At 39.3% G+C, this 16,739-nt stretch overlaps 1 protein-coding gene across 4 annotated transcripts in view; it reads left to right on the plus strand.

Moving 5' to 3' along the window:
• Positions 1-941: 941 nt before the first annotated feature.
• LOC132815652 (sodium bicarbonate cotransporter 3-like) overlaps positions 942-16,739 on the plus strand; it is a 157,842-nt gene continuing 142,044 nt past the window's right edge. For all 4 annotated transcript variants that reach the window (XM_060824640.1, XM_060824639.1, XM_060824635.1 and 1 more), the window contains exon 1: positions 942-1,022. In XM_060824640.1, the coding sequence (XP_060680623.1) occupies positions 978-1,022 (45 nt within the window). In that variant the 5' untranslated portion in view covers positions 942-977. The remainder of the gene's footprint in view (positions 1,023-16,739) is intronic.

The following is a 16,739-nucleotide window of genomic DNA, read 5'->3' on the forward strand; positions in this document are numbered from 1 at the left end:
ACATTTGATGTCCTGAAATATTCTGGAGCAGATTAATCTGTTGCTCAATTGGAGCTCGTGTTATTCAATTTAGAGCACAAGTATGTTGTGATTTTTAAATATATATGCGCTGGATTGGTACCTTCGGCCCCTACGGGAATTCTAGACGGCCTCGTCTTCTCAAGAGTATTTCAAATAAGAAATATTCTTTCGAGACAATACTTCCTTTCAAGTGAAAGGCTGTGCCATCGCAATAACAAACTAAACCGGTTACGTTCACTTCGAAGCAACGATTAGGATGACGTGGAGATATCACGAAGTGTAATCATTTAAACATAATGTCTATTATTAGAAGATCTTAAATCATGTAATTCGTTGCTTGGTTCCGAAAAGACATGACAGATATGGTCATTACTCCTTCTGGAATGGGAAAGATGTGAATTAACTAAGGAAGCCTGCTCAGAATCCACGGAATGTAACATTGATTTCAGTAAATTGTACGAAAAGTGACAGATTTCACGTTTGGCAGATTATGCTTAATATAACAATAAACGGAACTGATTTTATAACTATTCACGTGGACCCAACGACCATCACACATTGAGCGTCACTCACACATTTCTCGGTATTCACCTCAAACCTTCAGCCTTGACACCAACTGGAAGAATGACATCCGGACGGCTCGAATGATAATTGGTGTATTCTCCTGTCCATCACACTGCTCTATAATTAATTGGTCCGATCGCACGTCAATCAGACCAAAGCTGTTGGTGATTGGTCAATAGCGCAGTCAACTACTGGGAAGGCGGGAATCAAGGAAGTAACGCCCCTTGGTACGGGGCGTATGGGCGATTGGTCGAGTATAGCATCGACCCGGAGAGGCTGGCTGTCTATTGGATAGCCGGCTGTCAATCAGGATGACGGCTCGCGGCGGAGGGGGCGGAGTGACATCAGCGGCTAACCGACCGAGAGAGTGAGGCAGAAAAAGCGAGGTGATCATGGAGGAGGACCGCGGGGAGCAGATGAGACCTTTACTGACTATGGTGAGTCTGCTATGATGGGATGGGATGGGAGGCCGGGCAGAGCCGGTGTTGGGTATGAGGATGGGGATGGTGCTGCCGGTTATTGTTCCCCCCCACCCCCACCCCCACCCCCACCTCCCCGGGGTTTGCTGGAGCAGGCTCCATCCTGTGGGGTTTCTCGGTGACCGGTGGGGGAACGGCCAGCCGTTGTGATTGTGAAGCGGCTCCGGCCACGGCTGGCTGGTTATTATTGGGAGGGAGAGAGAGTGGTCAGGCTCTCTCTCCCCTTCCCCCCCCCCCCTATTGTCTGTTAGACGGTGGAGCGGTGGGAGCCGAGCGGCGCTCTCCATTCCGTTTTCGGGCTGCAGTCGGCTCGGTGGCGACCCTGCCGTTTGGGCGCACTCGACCCGCTCTCGCCTCTCACTCGATTTTGAATCCAAACACTCGGTGTCTTCCGCCGTCGCCGGGGGGTGGGTGGGTGGGTGGAGGCAGCGGAAGGCTCAGCGGGGACATTGATTTCCCCCTCCCCCTCCCCCTCCCCCTCCCCCTCCCCCTCCCCCTCCCCCAAATGTCTCTGAGGGTCTCTCGTCCCTCCCCTGTCACTCTCTGACCTCCCTCCGTCCGTCCATCCAGACGGTGATGGAGAGGGCAGAGGGCAAGAGTGGGTTCAGTCCGACACCACCTCCCCCCCCCCCCCCCCCCGGGTCATCGCTCTCAAGCTTGTTCAAAAGACAGACACGTCGTTTTCCGATCCGTTATTTTTGTGGCCGCACGAGAGGAATGTTGCACCTGTGAACCGTGCTGCTGTCGATGTGGAAAGAGGTGTATTTTCAGCCGGCGATCTTGTCTGCGGCCTTTGCTTTTCTTTGGCCCCTCTGAGTCGGGGATGTGTGTGTGTGCACGCGTCAGGTCAGGTTCGTTTGCTGTCAGAGGTGATGCTGAGTTGGTCCTCCTTTATGCTGGTGAACCCGTGGGCTTGCAACACACTCGGGGTTGAGTAATGTTTACCGACTACGTCTAGTTTGCATCTCAGTTTTCAGCATACCATGCTCAGACTATTTACCTGAAGAAGGGCTCATGCCCGAAACGTCGATTCTCCTGCTCTTTGAATGCTGCCTGACCTGCTGCCCTTTTCCAGCAACACATTTTCAGCTCAGACTATTTACCCGCAAGAAATGTTTACATCAAAAGTTGATTGTACGAATGCCTGAATGTTTCTGAGCACCAGCACCTTGGTGCGTTAAAATACAAAAGGTTGCCTGTAAGCTTGCTTCCTGCATTGATTCCTTTGGAAATATTGTTTGTACTGTCGTCGTTATTATTTTAAGGCATGGTAAATTTACACAATTCTGTCATATTGCTGTTATACTCTATTGTTCTGTTCTGTCAGTGATGACTTCTGCTTATCATAGAACCCCTATAGTGTGGAAAGAGGTGATTTGGCCCATCAGGTCAGCACCAATCCTCTAAAGAGCATGCCTTCCAGAACCAGCCCCTCATGTTTCCCTGTAATCCTGCATCCACCTTGCCTGCACACCCCTGGACACTATAAATAATTTAGCATGGGCAATCTACCTAACCTGCACTAATTAGAATGTGTGAACAAAGTGGAGCACCTATAGGAAACCCACGCAGATAGGGAGAATATGCAAACATCCCACTGACGGTCACCCAAAGCTAGAATTGAACCCAGGTCCCTGGCAATGTGAGGCAGCAGTACTTATCATCTCTCGCTTATTTTGGCCACCCTAGACATGTTCCAGTGGATTTACTGAGATATTAAAATTTGATGTATGCCATGAAGAAATTTTCTTTTTTGAAAATAAGTCTTTGTTTTCTTTGTTATTTGAACAGTGGCTGCCACCTTTTCTCTTGCCTTTGTCTTAACTCTTTCAGTGTCAAGGACCTATTGTTCTCAAATCTCAATTACTGGCAGAGTCTGCAAGAAACCAGTTCACCCTTTGTTTTTACTCTTTCTCATGGTATATTTAAATTCCTTTGAAAGTACGTTGTTGTAAGACCTAGATCATATCTGAGAGGGTTCACCTATCTATTCCATATTGCTAGATAGAAAATGAGGGAAAAAAATTCTGATGCATGAATGTACCTGCCTCTGCAATTCACATGCTTCACTCACTTTCTTGTGTAGATAGTTATTTTCTTTATATTTCTCACAATGGTAATGTTCTTAACTTCTCTTGTGTTATTCATTTGCTGAGACAGAGGCTCTGTCTCTGTTTGTCCACCTCTCTTCCCTCCTTTAAGACACCCCTTATAAGCTTTGACTAAGATTTCAATCACCTCACCTAATATTTCCTTATGTGTCTTTGTGTCATATTTTATTGAATAACCCTGTCAGTTATTATAGAAAGTGCACTTGGTTTGTATAACTTGACTTTCTGAAGTATAGTCCTATACATGGTTGTTTTATAAGTTATCCCATACAAAAGAATTGAGAACCTATATTCACAACAAAACTGTTTGTATTTTAATTGACTTTTTATTGCAAGATGTTTCCCTGTCTAGCATTTCATAGAAGGTTGTCATCAGGCTCAATTTTTTTAGGTAATTTAAATCTGTGTTGTGGGTCGTATCAGAATTGGCCACAGAAACCATGACTTAGATCAGATTGATTTTTTTTTCCCCCCTTTGTTTTGGGAGCATTTCTATACTTGCGGCATGGATTTTGACCAGAGAAGACTAGTTAGTGGTGAGTTGGTAACTGATGTGATTATTATCTCTGTAGTCTTTGGTGGAGTGTAACTAATTGGCCCACATCAGATTTAACATTAATGTGACATTAAGGCTAGCTTGGTAACTTGTTGGGTCAAATTCTGTGGTTCATTTTACCAATTTTATATTGTTTTGGGCAAGCAGTGTTTTTGCATCCTGTATTGTTGAGATTTTAAAAACGAGGTGGGAATATTGTTGCGTGTACCAAAAGTTCAAAATCGGTTTAGAATTACATTACAACCTCTTTGAGATCCAGTGGATTTTAGATTTGTATAGTATTAATGTGAACATTGAGGTGCAATCATTCATGAAATTTTAAAAATATTTTGCTGTGTAAGCCTTTTGGACATCGATTACAATGCCTCAGGCTATTCAATTGCTTTATCAAAATTACAAGAGGGATATAAGCAACTGTTCAGTCTACTTAGTGAGGGTTGTGGGTCAATTCCCACTTCAGGAATTGAGCATGCAAATCTCAGCTGACACTGCAGTGCAGCAATCAGATAAGTGACTAAGTGAAGACCCGATTTGTCCTTGCAGTTTGATGTAAAGGAACCCATGACTTTAAAAACAAGAGGCTTTCTTTCTCAATGATTATCCTTTACTTAGCATCACACAGATTACCTGATTATATTACTGCTATTTTCGCAATTCTTCTGTGCTTGAGTTGGTTGACCCATTAAATATGCTATGACAAGGATTAAATCTTATAAAATACTTCATTGCCCCAAATGTATTTGGGTGCATCAAATGGTCAAGAAAGATAATGAAATTCAACAGAAAAGTTCCTTTATCCTTCCTTGACGAATTCCTGAACATTGGAATATGCATAGATATTTGGTAAACATGATTTGTTTGCTTTTCAGCTGTCATCCCTTGCTTAGTTTGGGCAAGCGACATGTCATCCAAAGAAAAGTGCATTTTAATTTTATATTTGCCTGATATATTTTCTGTTTGTGTTTTGTCCTCAAAACTGAAAGGCAAGCTATTTCTCAATAGTTGAATTTATTAGAAAACTGTCAGATTCATATAAATTGTTGTACAGTGTTTCTGGTGTCCAATTAGGTCGTGATGGTGCATATAGTTGGACTTGTCTTGACATTTCAGTTTAGGGAAATCTGGGCTATGACTTGACTTGACTTTAAAATAAAAATCTGTCACGATGCATGAACTGAGTAAACAAGGTTTTATACAGATTTGATACATTAATTGGGATAGAGACCATCCAGAATGTAAGACTTCAGGTAAACAAAGAGAAACTGGAATTGGCATGAGCACCAGAAATAGTTACTTACATTTTTAAAAAAAATCAAAACATGGTACTTGCAGATGTTTTATTATGAACAATTGCAACCATAAGAAAGAGACCAGTGGTTTATTTCCCTAGACCATAATACAATATTAATGACAGTAGCACCAGTATGATTTATAAGTAAATCCTAATCTAATGCAAGATAATTTGTAATTTGTTTTACAATTAATAAGAAATCAACCTAATTTATCATCCGGAATAATTTCAAGAATTTATGGTTAGAAGTGGCTAAAATGTAAGTTTAAAGATAACTATCTGTAGAAATTGACGTATAAATAACCTGTCAATGATGACCAATTGATATAACAGCATGTGTAACTAATGAAGTCATCTGAATTTTAAATTAACTTGAACTGTCTATTCAGTGTTGTGAAGTTTTATGTGAAGCCATGTATTGCTGCCTTTAGGATTCTGAAATATATAGACTGACAGAAAAAACTATGGGCATTAAAAGAGTAATTTGCATATTGAGCTCAATCTGGTCTGTTGGTCTTACTCGGTGCTCCTCGGAATGATGTCACGTTCATTCCATTCCCTGAGGAAACTAATTACTTGTTCCAGAATTTCTGTTCTAAGTTACTTTTTAAATGACTGCTTCACTCTAAAGAGTCGAAGGAAAAAAAATGTTGACAGAATACATTTTGCCTTGCTTAAGTTTTAACAGTCGTAAATGCATGGAAACAGAGCTCAGTTCAACTTGTCTGCACCAACCAGACATTCCAATCTGACCTAGTTCCAAATCCCAACATGTGGCTCATTTCCCTTCAAACCCTTCATTTTCATGCCTTTTCAGAAGTTGTAATTGTATCTGCCTCCACCACTTCCTCTGGCAGCTAACTCCATATACACACTACCTTCTATGTGAAAAAGTTACCCTTTTAAGATCTGTTCAAATCTTCCCCTCACGTTTAAACTTATGCTCTTTAGTTTTTTTTTCTCATTCACTCGAGGAAAAAAGACCTTGGCTGTTCACCCTATCCATATCTCTCTCTCGATTTTATAAACCTCTATGAAGGTTACTCCTTTACCTTTGTTCCAGGGAAAACAGCCCCAGCCTATTCAGTCTCTCCCTATAACTCAAACCTCCAGTTCCAGCAACATGCTTGTAAATCTTTTCTGTACCCTCTCCAATTTAATAATCTTTCCTATAGAATGGTGACCAGAATTATCCACAGTAGTCTAAAAGTGACCTCACTGTTGTCCTTTGTCCACATCCTTGGCTGAATGGGATTTTTAAAACCTATGAGTCCTATTATTTCACAAAACTTGAGTGAACTGGATGATGTTAGTAGGTACTGATGATCTGTCTATGATTCTCTTTGACAATCCTGGCTTGTTCGAACTTGTCAACTCCCTGATTAAACAAAGTGCCACGGTTTATGGTTTTTATATTGTTTCCTTCCATGTATTAGGTTCTCTTCCTCGGGTTGAATAAATGTGTATTTTCTCCCAACCTGTGTGCTCTAATTTTATTTACTCGTGTCCTGCGAGGGACATATCAAAAGTCTTCTGAAACTCCACAGAACCTGCATCCATCAATTCTTTTATCAAAGCTGCAAGTAATACCCTCAAAGCTTCAAGTTTGGCAAATGTGGCTTCCTCTTCATCAATCCATGTTAACGCTGTCCAAGTTTGCACTGTTTTCTAAATGTCCAGTTATTACATCCTTTTTTATAATAAAGTTTAGCATTTTCCCTACTACTGACTCCAAATTAACAGTCTGTAGCATTTTTCCCTTCCTCCTTTCTTAAATAATGGGGTTATGTCTACTAACTTCAAGGCTGTAGGAACTTTTCCAGAATCTGTAGAATTTTAAAATTCTAGCCACCATTTTGTCCACTATCTCTCCAGCCATCTCTCTTAACACTGGGATGAAGCTGATCTGGTTCATGAAATTTTGATGTTTTGCTAATAGCAATTATGTTTAATTTGTCAGTTTCACAAGACCCTTGGTTACGTAGTATTTCTGGAAAATTTTGTCGTCTTCCTTGAAAACAAATGCAAAGTAATTGTGATTTTTAAAAACTAAATGTCTATCATTGGTTTTGAGAATTATGGTGGAAATGGCACCATAGATGTACTGTAGGGTTATTGAAAAGTCAAATTACTATGGGAAAGGAATGTCTTCAGTGATTTACCATGTTGGGCCAACAACCCAGGTATGTGTTGCATTTAAAATTGAATGAATACATCTAATGGTGGAGAACAGTCACATTGTAATAACACCAGTTGACTGACTTCAGCAAAAAGATTCTGCCATCCTTCCTACCTCTGACCTTGACTCAGCAGTGACACCATACTGTGCCACTCACTCTTTAAAGTCTCAACCTTGAAGATGTTTAATTGCCTCAAAAACACTTTCTTTGGGGGAAAGAAGTCTTTTTGAATAAGTGTGTAAGATGAAAGAAATCCAAATAATGTAGTGTGTATGGATTCTCAAAAGGTATTTATTAAAATGTCTCATGAGCTTGTTTAAAACAATACAGGAATATGTTAAGGGAAATGTAATAGCATTTTCGCAAGGTTTATAGCTCAGATTGAGGTTTAGGGTGTAGGTTTGCTCGCTGAGCTGTAGGTTTGATATCCAGATATTTCATTACTTGGCTAGATAAAAATAAAAAGCAGGAGACAACAGCTTCGCTTCACTTGGAGGTCGCCACTGATGATGTTACCTAGCTAGGTAATGAAATGTCTGGATATCAAATCTACAGCTCAGCGAGCAAACCTACACCCTAAATGTAATATCATGTATAAGAAACAAAGTTATTATATATGCCTGAGCTATAATTTGTTTTGTCTTCCTGGAGTGAGTAATTGGCCTAGTTTTGTTCACATATGAAATCATTGAATAGCTTTAGCACTAGAGGTGTTGTCTTGTTCTGGACCCTTTTGCTGACAGTAAGTTTTTTTTTCTTTGTTTTCTATGTCAGGGTTCTTCATGATTTCTGAGAGCTGCTCAGAATCTCCTCTGTTATCCCTTATTCAAGGAATCTGTCAAATTTATCCCAATGCCTGAAGTCTAACATTAGAGTGGTGCTAGAAAAGCACAGCAGGTCAGGCAGCATCTGAGTAGCAGGAAAATCAACGTTTTGGGCAAAAGCCCTTCATCAGGAATAAAGGGCTTCCTGATGAAGGGCTTTTGTCCGAAACGTTGATTTTCCTGCTCCCCGGATGCTGCCTGACCTGCTGTGCTTTTCCAACACCACTCTGATTTCCAGCATCAGGCAAAAGGGAGGACTGCAGAAGTCTATCGTTGCCTTGTAGTATTCTTGTAAATATTTTTTGGCTCTTCTCTAAAGCTCCCTTACACTTTCGAAAATGCAGTACCCAGAAAAGAAATTTTTATTTTTGCTTAAGTTTACTTTGGTAAGGGAAGTACAATTTTGATCTATAGTTGATATAAAGAGCAGTTTTTATTGTGAAGTGAATCGGTTACTTGTTAATAAACTAGAAATGATAAGTTTTACAAAATGAATGTCAGCATGACAAGATATAGTTTTAATGTGGAAAGGTCATAGATTTGTGTTTTGATAGGGCAGTAGGATAAGTATGATGTGAGGATACAAAATGATGTGGATGATTGAGAGATGGCAGTGACAGATCAATCATATCACTGGTTTACTAATCCAGTAGTCCAAGGCTTCAAACACTCCCATAACATATGGTGAAATTCCAATGATTCAATCTGGAATTAAAAAAATTGCTAGTCTATTGTGTGAAACCATTATTGTAAAATCCTGTCTGGTTCATATAACTAGTCTGCAAAGTTGGGGATTTAGTGCCAAGGTTGAGTGCTGTCTCTCGGACTCATCCAGTAAAAGCCTTGTTGAATCACGTACTATCTCAGAGACCGCATCAACATCCTTAGGTGTGTCTCGTCCCACTGATAGAAACAATGTTAACGTATAAGATCATGTTTTATATAGGCAAATAAAAATTCATACATAGATTGCACTTTTTAATTGTGAACAAATGGATGCAATGGAGACATTTCCATAGGTATGGAAATACAACAGCTGATTCCAGACGAAGGTCTCTGGTCCGAAATGTTGGGTTTTTTTCCCCTACTCCTCTGATGCTGCCTAACCTGTTGTACTTTTCTAGCAACGCACTCTCAACAGCTGGTCTACCTGCCTGGTCTAGAAAACAAATTTTAACATTTTAACTGTGTTTGTTTCTGCTGCATTTCTGTCAACAATGCCCATCCAATCCCCAACCTTGTTTTTTTCTTGGTATAGATTGTTGTTTTCCCCTCTTTTCGCTTTAACTCTCTTTCCCCCCCCCCCCCCCCCCCCCCCCCCCAATCCCCCAAACAAAATAAGGTCTGTTCTTTTTGCTTTAGTGGAAAGGTTTGGTTTAGCTCAGTTGGATGGTTAGTTTACAAAGCTGACAGTATGGGGTCAATTCTTTGGCAGAGGTTACTATGAAGGATTTTCCTCCTCAATCTCTCCCCTTGCCTCAGGTTAAATGTCTGTAATGAGAGAGCAGCCCTATGATTTGGTAAGACTATGGCTACTGGAGTCCTAATGGACGCAAGACAAAAAGCTTTGATTTGTTTCCTTTGAGTAATGTTTAAGTTCTATACTTCAAGGCAATTAAAAACATGGCTCTCTTTATAACAGACTGCAATAGCTTATCAATAGGAATTGTGAAAAATAATTGCAGTGGAAGAATCTAAAGCACAAACTGAGTTTCTGTTAAAATAGTGACTTAACTGGCACAAAGAAATTTAATGGTCCTATTGACATTTTTAGTGCTGTATTTTCAGTAGTAAGAAAAAGGTGATGAGGCAAGCAGCAAGGCATCTCAAGTTTAGTGTTTAGCATTTTGAGCTATCTTTAGTGGTTAGAAGTTAATCTATTATGCAGTTGTATAAATTAAATTATCTTTGTTTCTCCATTCTGCTAAGCATAACTGTCTCTGTTGAAGGTTTGTTGCAGGTGTTGATCTGACAACGTTAAGTACTCCAGATCTGTAAATCGTCAAAGTGCTTTTTTTTTGACCTAATGTTTTCTTTAAAAAAAAAATCTCTAGACCATAATTTCATGACTTATATTCACAGATCTTCTAGCTAATGAACAGAATGTTAAACTTCAGTTGTGAAACAATTTTGTTGCTGACTTTGAGGGATTAATTACTGAAAACAATGAACTCCTGAGGGCGTACAATCTCAGTTTGAGGGATGGAAGCTATATAGATTGCAACTGTATGCATTTTATGACACAAATACCAGTCTTTTGAAAGCTGCACTTATTATCAGCACAAACTCACTGTACCTATAAATATTTCATTTGAAGTGGTACAATGGGTAACCTTTTTGCTTGCTTTAGTTAAGAATTTCAACACAGGTTTATTTGGAAGCATTAGCTTTGAGTGCTGCTCCTTCAGGTAGCTGTGGAGCAGGATTATAAGGCTCAGAATTTATAGCAAAAGATTACAGTTTCCTAACTGAAATGGTATATTGAACAAACTGAAGGAGCAGCTCTCAAAGCTAGTGTGTCCAAATAAACCTGATGAACCATAACATGGTGTTGTGTGATTTTTAACTTTATCCACCCCAGTCCAACACTGGCTCCTCCACATCTTTACACACTTTGTCACTGCATCTCTACTGCTAGAACTGCTTGCCAATAGCAAAGTGATAGGGCTGTGTATGGATTACATGGCATAACCGTGTTTGGCAAAATGCCCTTTTGGATTGTCAGCATCCTATTTAGTAATACATAGCTAAAGGTTCTGTGACAACAACATAACCATCCTACAATTTTCTGAATCTGTATTCATATAAGTTAACTTTATTTGCTGGTTACAATGTTTAAAAAAATTTTTCATATGCTTTATCTGTTCTTCCATTGTTAGATCTAACATTTTTGTTCTGTTTTAGTATTCCTTTGTATTTTACTATTAAATACTTAAAACTGGCTTCTTTCTATTTCCAATAATAATAAAACCTAATTAAATACAGAGAGGACAACAGTGCTTGAAATGAAAAGTAGAGAGGGGAATAAAGCATTTGAAGTTTTTCATTTGCACTCATTTGACAGACAGATGTGGGAGTCAAAATTCAGATGGAACAACAATTTGTACTGCTTACTGTTCCTAGAAGCTACACATATTCGTACACTGGGACCATACCTCTCTGTGAGCACAATAAATATGTCCAGATATTATTTTTTTTTGATTTTTAATCTAAGCATGGAGGACGTTGGTCAAGCTGTTGCAAGGGTGAATACAGCAGGAAATCAACCAGGACTCTCCTAAGCAGTAAAAATTCTGTCCTTTTTTGATTTGCAAGAATGCCAAATTTCATGTGTCCTGATGAGCATAAGATGAAAATCTTCAACAGCACTTTTGTTTCTTTCCAAAATTGTGATTGTACATCATGATGGAATGGACCTATCTTTATTTTCTTACTGGTCTATCCTCTTGGATACAGCAGAAGAAACCTGCATTTGACAGCTCCTTACTAAAAGACAGTTGCCACAATATTTGGAGGCTGGTTGCATAATTAGTCTGCTCTGCCTCTGCCTCTTCCCATGGCTGTAAATATCAAATTTTAATGACATTGTTGAATTCCTCCACTTGTTGCAAATAAGACATCTGTAGACACCATGTATGTCACTTCCCTTGGAAAAGAGGAATCTGTTCAGTAGGATATGAAATTTATACTGTGGTGTTAGATGTTCTACTACTGCAAATGGCACCCTATGGCCTCCTGACCTTGACTGATTTATAAAGATAAAGTTGACCACATTCTTACTAGACCATAGGTCAGTTTTCTCATTAGAGAGAGATGACTGGTTGTATTTTAACCTGAGTCACCATACTTCAGGACAGGGAGAAGTTGAGAAGGATCGTTCTTCATGGTAACCTTAACCAATGTGGGAAGTGAACCTATGCTGTTAGCACACGTTGCATTGCGAGCTTTCCCTCCAGCCAACTGAGCTAACAGATCCCCAATAGACAAGGTACAATGATGTTCTCTATACAGAGCAGCTAACCTTATAATATGGTGTCTGCCACCAGTCTAGCATGAATTTAGATCCTGAGTTGCTCCATTACGTTCCATAATGAGCTAATTTTCTTGCTTGTCATTCCTCTTTTCCATGCAGTGTCATAACTTTGTCAATGTCTAACAAACAATTATGTAAAACTCATTTTGAACATTCTGAAGAGGCTAAAGTATTTTTTTACACCATGTGCCAACCTTTAGCTTGAGGTAGGAAGGCATGCACCATTTAAATGTAAGTCAGAAAATCATATTAGCAGTGGTTTTTGACTAGCTAATTGTCCAAGGGCAAATATGTTGGAAAATTATGCTAGTTGTTTAAGTATCTCCATGCCATTGAGCTCCAGTTGTCTTACTACATTTAAACCAGAGAAAACCAAGATTAGTTTTGAAGTAGGTCCTAATCTGGCAAGGATTCACTAGGAGGATACCATGGTATTTGTGGTGCATCATTAGTGTTTACTTTTAAATGCTTTTGAAACTGCGAACAGAAATAGAATTCAAACTTCCATATTGCATTGCATTGGAAGTGATTAGAACCAGGTAATAAAAGTGAGGTATCACCCATGGGAAGAGATCAAAGACTTGGGGTTGCTTAATCTGGAGAACAAAATAATCTATGATTTTGAAGGGAATAGATAAATTGAACTATTCAGGAATGAAATTTGAACATGTAAAGTGAATGAGAACAATGAGATGTGACTTTGGAAGCCGAGTGTATAGATAGTTAAGATTTAACTACATTATGCAGATAATGCATGCTTGGAGCGAACTGCTTCTCCTGCTGTGAAGCAATGGTGTAGGTTGGGGAAGCAATTGTGAGGATATAGGAGATAAGGTGAAGGAAAGGAAACCTAGTGAGCTGAAAAATTAAAATTACAGACAGTTCTGATGTAACACAATGGTTCTGTTCTTGTGTGATCTCGCGTTATAAGAAAATCATTCAATAGTTGTGCTGTTTAAACTGATGGGACTGGAATCACATTATTGCCAAATTAGGTATGGAAAGTTTGTGTTCTGCAACTAACTGTCTAAATTCTTCAATTGCTTTAACGCCAATTTGCTTTGATGAAACACTCATTGTAGCAGATCTGACTGTACTTTGTTAATAGTGTGAGATCCCATTTTCTCGATTCCTTTAAATGAGTGATCTGAAGTTTAAAAAATCATGAGTATATAAAGGGTGAATAGCTAAGGCCTTTTCCTCTGGGTGGCCGATACCAAACTAGAAGGCATAGGTTTAATGTGAGAGGAGAAAGATTTAAAAGGGTAGCGTTTTGACGCAAAGTGGTATGTGTATGGAATGAGCTGTCAGAAGAAGTGATGGAGGCTGGTATAATTACAACATTTAAAAGGCAGCTGGAAGGGTATATGAATAGGAAGGGTTTGGAGGAATATGGGCAAAATGCTGGCAAATGGGACTAGATTTAATTTAGGATATCTAGTTGGCATGGACGAGCTAGTCTGAAGGGTGTGTTTCCATGCTGTGCATTGCTATGATTCTTTACGATTCTGTGAATTACCACTGTGTTTATTGGTTTGTGTTTTTAAAAAAAAGGTTTAACTTTGGGAACAGTAATTGGTTATTCAGGCTACTCTTGAAAATTTATAAATTGTTCAAATTTGCTTCCTGTTGGTGAAATACATTTTGTATACCATTACATGTGCATATATAACTTTGTTCTTTTGAAAAGTCTTCCCAATAATTGGGGTGCTGGAAATTAAATTAAATCACGACAAATTACATAGAACAAAGAACAGTAGAGGAACAGGCCCTTCGGCCCTCCAAGCCTGCGTGGCCACATTTTGCCCTTCCATACTAAAACTGTCTTGACCTACAGGATCCGTTAATCTATTCGTCCAGGTGCTTCTTGAATGCTGCTACTGACTGCTTCCGCCGCCTCCTTTTGGCAATATGTACCAGGCACTTACCACTTTTTTGTGTGGAAAAACTCCAGTCTCTCTTCAACTCCCCTGCCTCTGCCTGCACCTTGAACCTGTGTCACCTAGTAATTGATCCCTGTGTCCTGGGGGGAAAGCCTCATACTTCCCACTCTATCCATGCCATTCATTATCTTAAAACTTCTTCTATCAGGTCGCCTGTCAACCTCCTGTATTCTGGTGAAAACAAACTCAGTCTATCCAACCTTTCTTCATAGCTAAAACCCCTTTATACCAGGCATCATCCTGGTAAACCTTTTTTTTGTACCCTCTCCAAAGCATCCATATCCTTCTGGTAGTGTGGTGACCAGAATTGTATGCAATATTCCAAGTGTGGCCTAACTAAAGTTCTATAAAGCTGCAACAGCACTTGCCTATCCTTATACTCAATGCCCCTTCCAATGAAGGGAAGCATGCCATGTTCTTTTTACAACCTTATCTACCTTGGTGATCTTTGGACCTGTGCACTCAGATCCCTCTGCATATCAATATCTCTCAGGGTTCTGCCATTCACTGTGTAATTTTCACCCGTACCTGACCTTTCCAAAATGCATCGCCTCACATTTTTCTGGATTAAACTCCATCTGACACTTTTTTTTTTCTGCCCATGCCTCTAACTGATTTATATCCTGGTATATCCTCTGACCATCCTTTTCACTGTCCGCAACTCCACCAATCTTTGTATCGTCTGCAAACTTACTAATTAGACCAGCTGCTAGATCGTTTATGTAAACCATGAATTGCAGAGGTCCCAGCACTGCTCCCAGTGGAACACCACTAGTCACAACCTTCCATTCCAAACTTCCACCGCTCTCCTTTTGTCTCTTCTGACTAAGCCAGTTATGTTTCGATCTTGCTAACTCACCCTGATACCATACCATGCAACTTCACCTTTTTGTATCAGTCTCCCATGAGGACATTGTCAAAGGCTTTACTGAGGTCCAAGAAGACCACATCAACAGCTTTTTCCTCATCAATTACCTTGGTCACCGTATTTGTGATTGCATTCTTTTTTGTATATGTTTGTGTTTGGGGCAGGGAGATGAAGAATTAAACTAACCATTTATTGTAATTATTTCTCTTCTAATTCTTTGTATTTGAATCTTGTCCCCTATTTGTCGTAACTCCTGTAGCTCTCTTTGATACTGCACAAGCTTGGTCAGTGTAGGATTGCAATGATGTGATAGCAATAAATGTTGACCAGACTAATAGAAGAATTCCTTTTTACAGTTCCTGGAACAGTGCTGTCGTATTTTTGCAGTCACCTGAAAAGGAAAACAGGACCTCCGTTTCATAACTTGTTGAAAATGTGACATCTCTGATCATGATGCACTCTTAGTACTGTGCGAGAGTGCCTTAGATTTTCTACCCAAACTCAATTTAATTAATAGTTTTCTGATGCAAGGGCACTATCGCTGAGTGAAAACTTTTTTAAACTTTTTTTTTCATTTCTTGTCTTGGTAATGGCTTTGGGTGTATTTTCTAACTTTTTTTTCAGTGCCTATCCTTAAATCATTTTGTTTAAAAATTTGGACTGAGCGTAGAAACCTCATTTAAGTTGAGCACCAAAACAGGAAATAACTTGCATGATTGTGTCCATGTACAGTACAGTAAAAATGAGAAAGCTGAAGATTGTCTTTAAAAGGAAGCTTACTGAGTGAGTAAAGTTCCAGGCTGCAGCTGTAAAGCATAGATTAACTGAAACCAACCAAAATGAAGAATTTAGCTTAAGACTTGAGCTCTGGGGAATTGGCTAGGTATCCACAAGCAAACAGTTGTCGGAGTGTGAAACATTTATCGACATTTTTATTTTATGAAATTTTATGTTCTTTAGGGCCAAAAATTAAATTTTGCTTGGCTAAAGTTGGGGAAAATTTAGCAACACAATTTTAGCTGAAACTATGATGGCTAAATAATGCCTTTTGAGTTTTGTACATTTCAGCTCACATATTGCTGATTTTAGCTAAAAAGAAAAATATTTCTGTTGTAGATTTCAGGTGCTCCAATGACATTTTCATATAATGTACTATAGGGAAATGTGAACTTGTTCATTTTGGAAGGGAGGAAACCAGAACATAATATTATTTTAAATGAACAAAAAAACTGCAAAACTCTGCAACACAGTCACTTGCATAATTGTGCATGAAACAAAGTTAACACACAAGTACAGCAGGTAATCAGAAAGGCTAGTGGAATGTTGGCCATTATTTCAAGGTGATTGGACTATAAGAATAGGGAAGTCGTAAACTGATCAAGATGCTGGTGAAACCACATCTGGAGTATTGAGTGTAGTTTTGTCCCATTATTTAAGGAAAAATATAATTTAATTGGAGTCAGTTCAGACAAGGTTCACTAGGTTGAGCTCTGGTGTGGAGGGATTGTCTTCAGAACAAAGGCTAAATAGTTTGAGACTCTACTCATTAGAGTTTAGAACAATGAGAGGTGATCTCATTTGAAGCATGTTGGATTCTTTAGTGGCTTGACAGGGTGAATTCTGAGAGAGTCTAGGAACGCAAAGCATACAGAATAAAGGGGCATCAATTTAAGACCCTTAAGAGATGGAACTTGTTTTTGAGGGTTGAGTTTCTTTGGAGATCCTTACCACAGAGCTGTGGAAGAAGAGTACTTGTGTATATATTTAATGCTGAGAGAAATTCTTGATCAGTTAGAGAATGGATGCTTATGGGGCAACACAGGAAAACCGATGTGATAAATAGATAGCTATGATCCTATTGAATGACAG

This window comes from Hemiscyllium ocellatum, chromosome 5 (genome assembly GCF_020745735.1).
Source record: "Hemiscyllium ocellatum isolate sHemOce1 chromosome 5, sHemOce1.pat.X.cur, whole genome shotgun sequence".
In the NCBI taxonomy this organism is placed as follows: Eukaryota; Metazoa; Chordata; class Chondrichthyes; order Orectolobiformes; family Hemiscylliidae; genus Hemiscyllium; species Hemiscyllium ocellatum.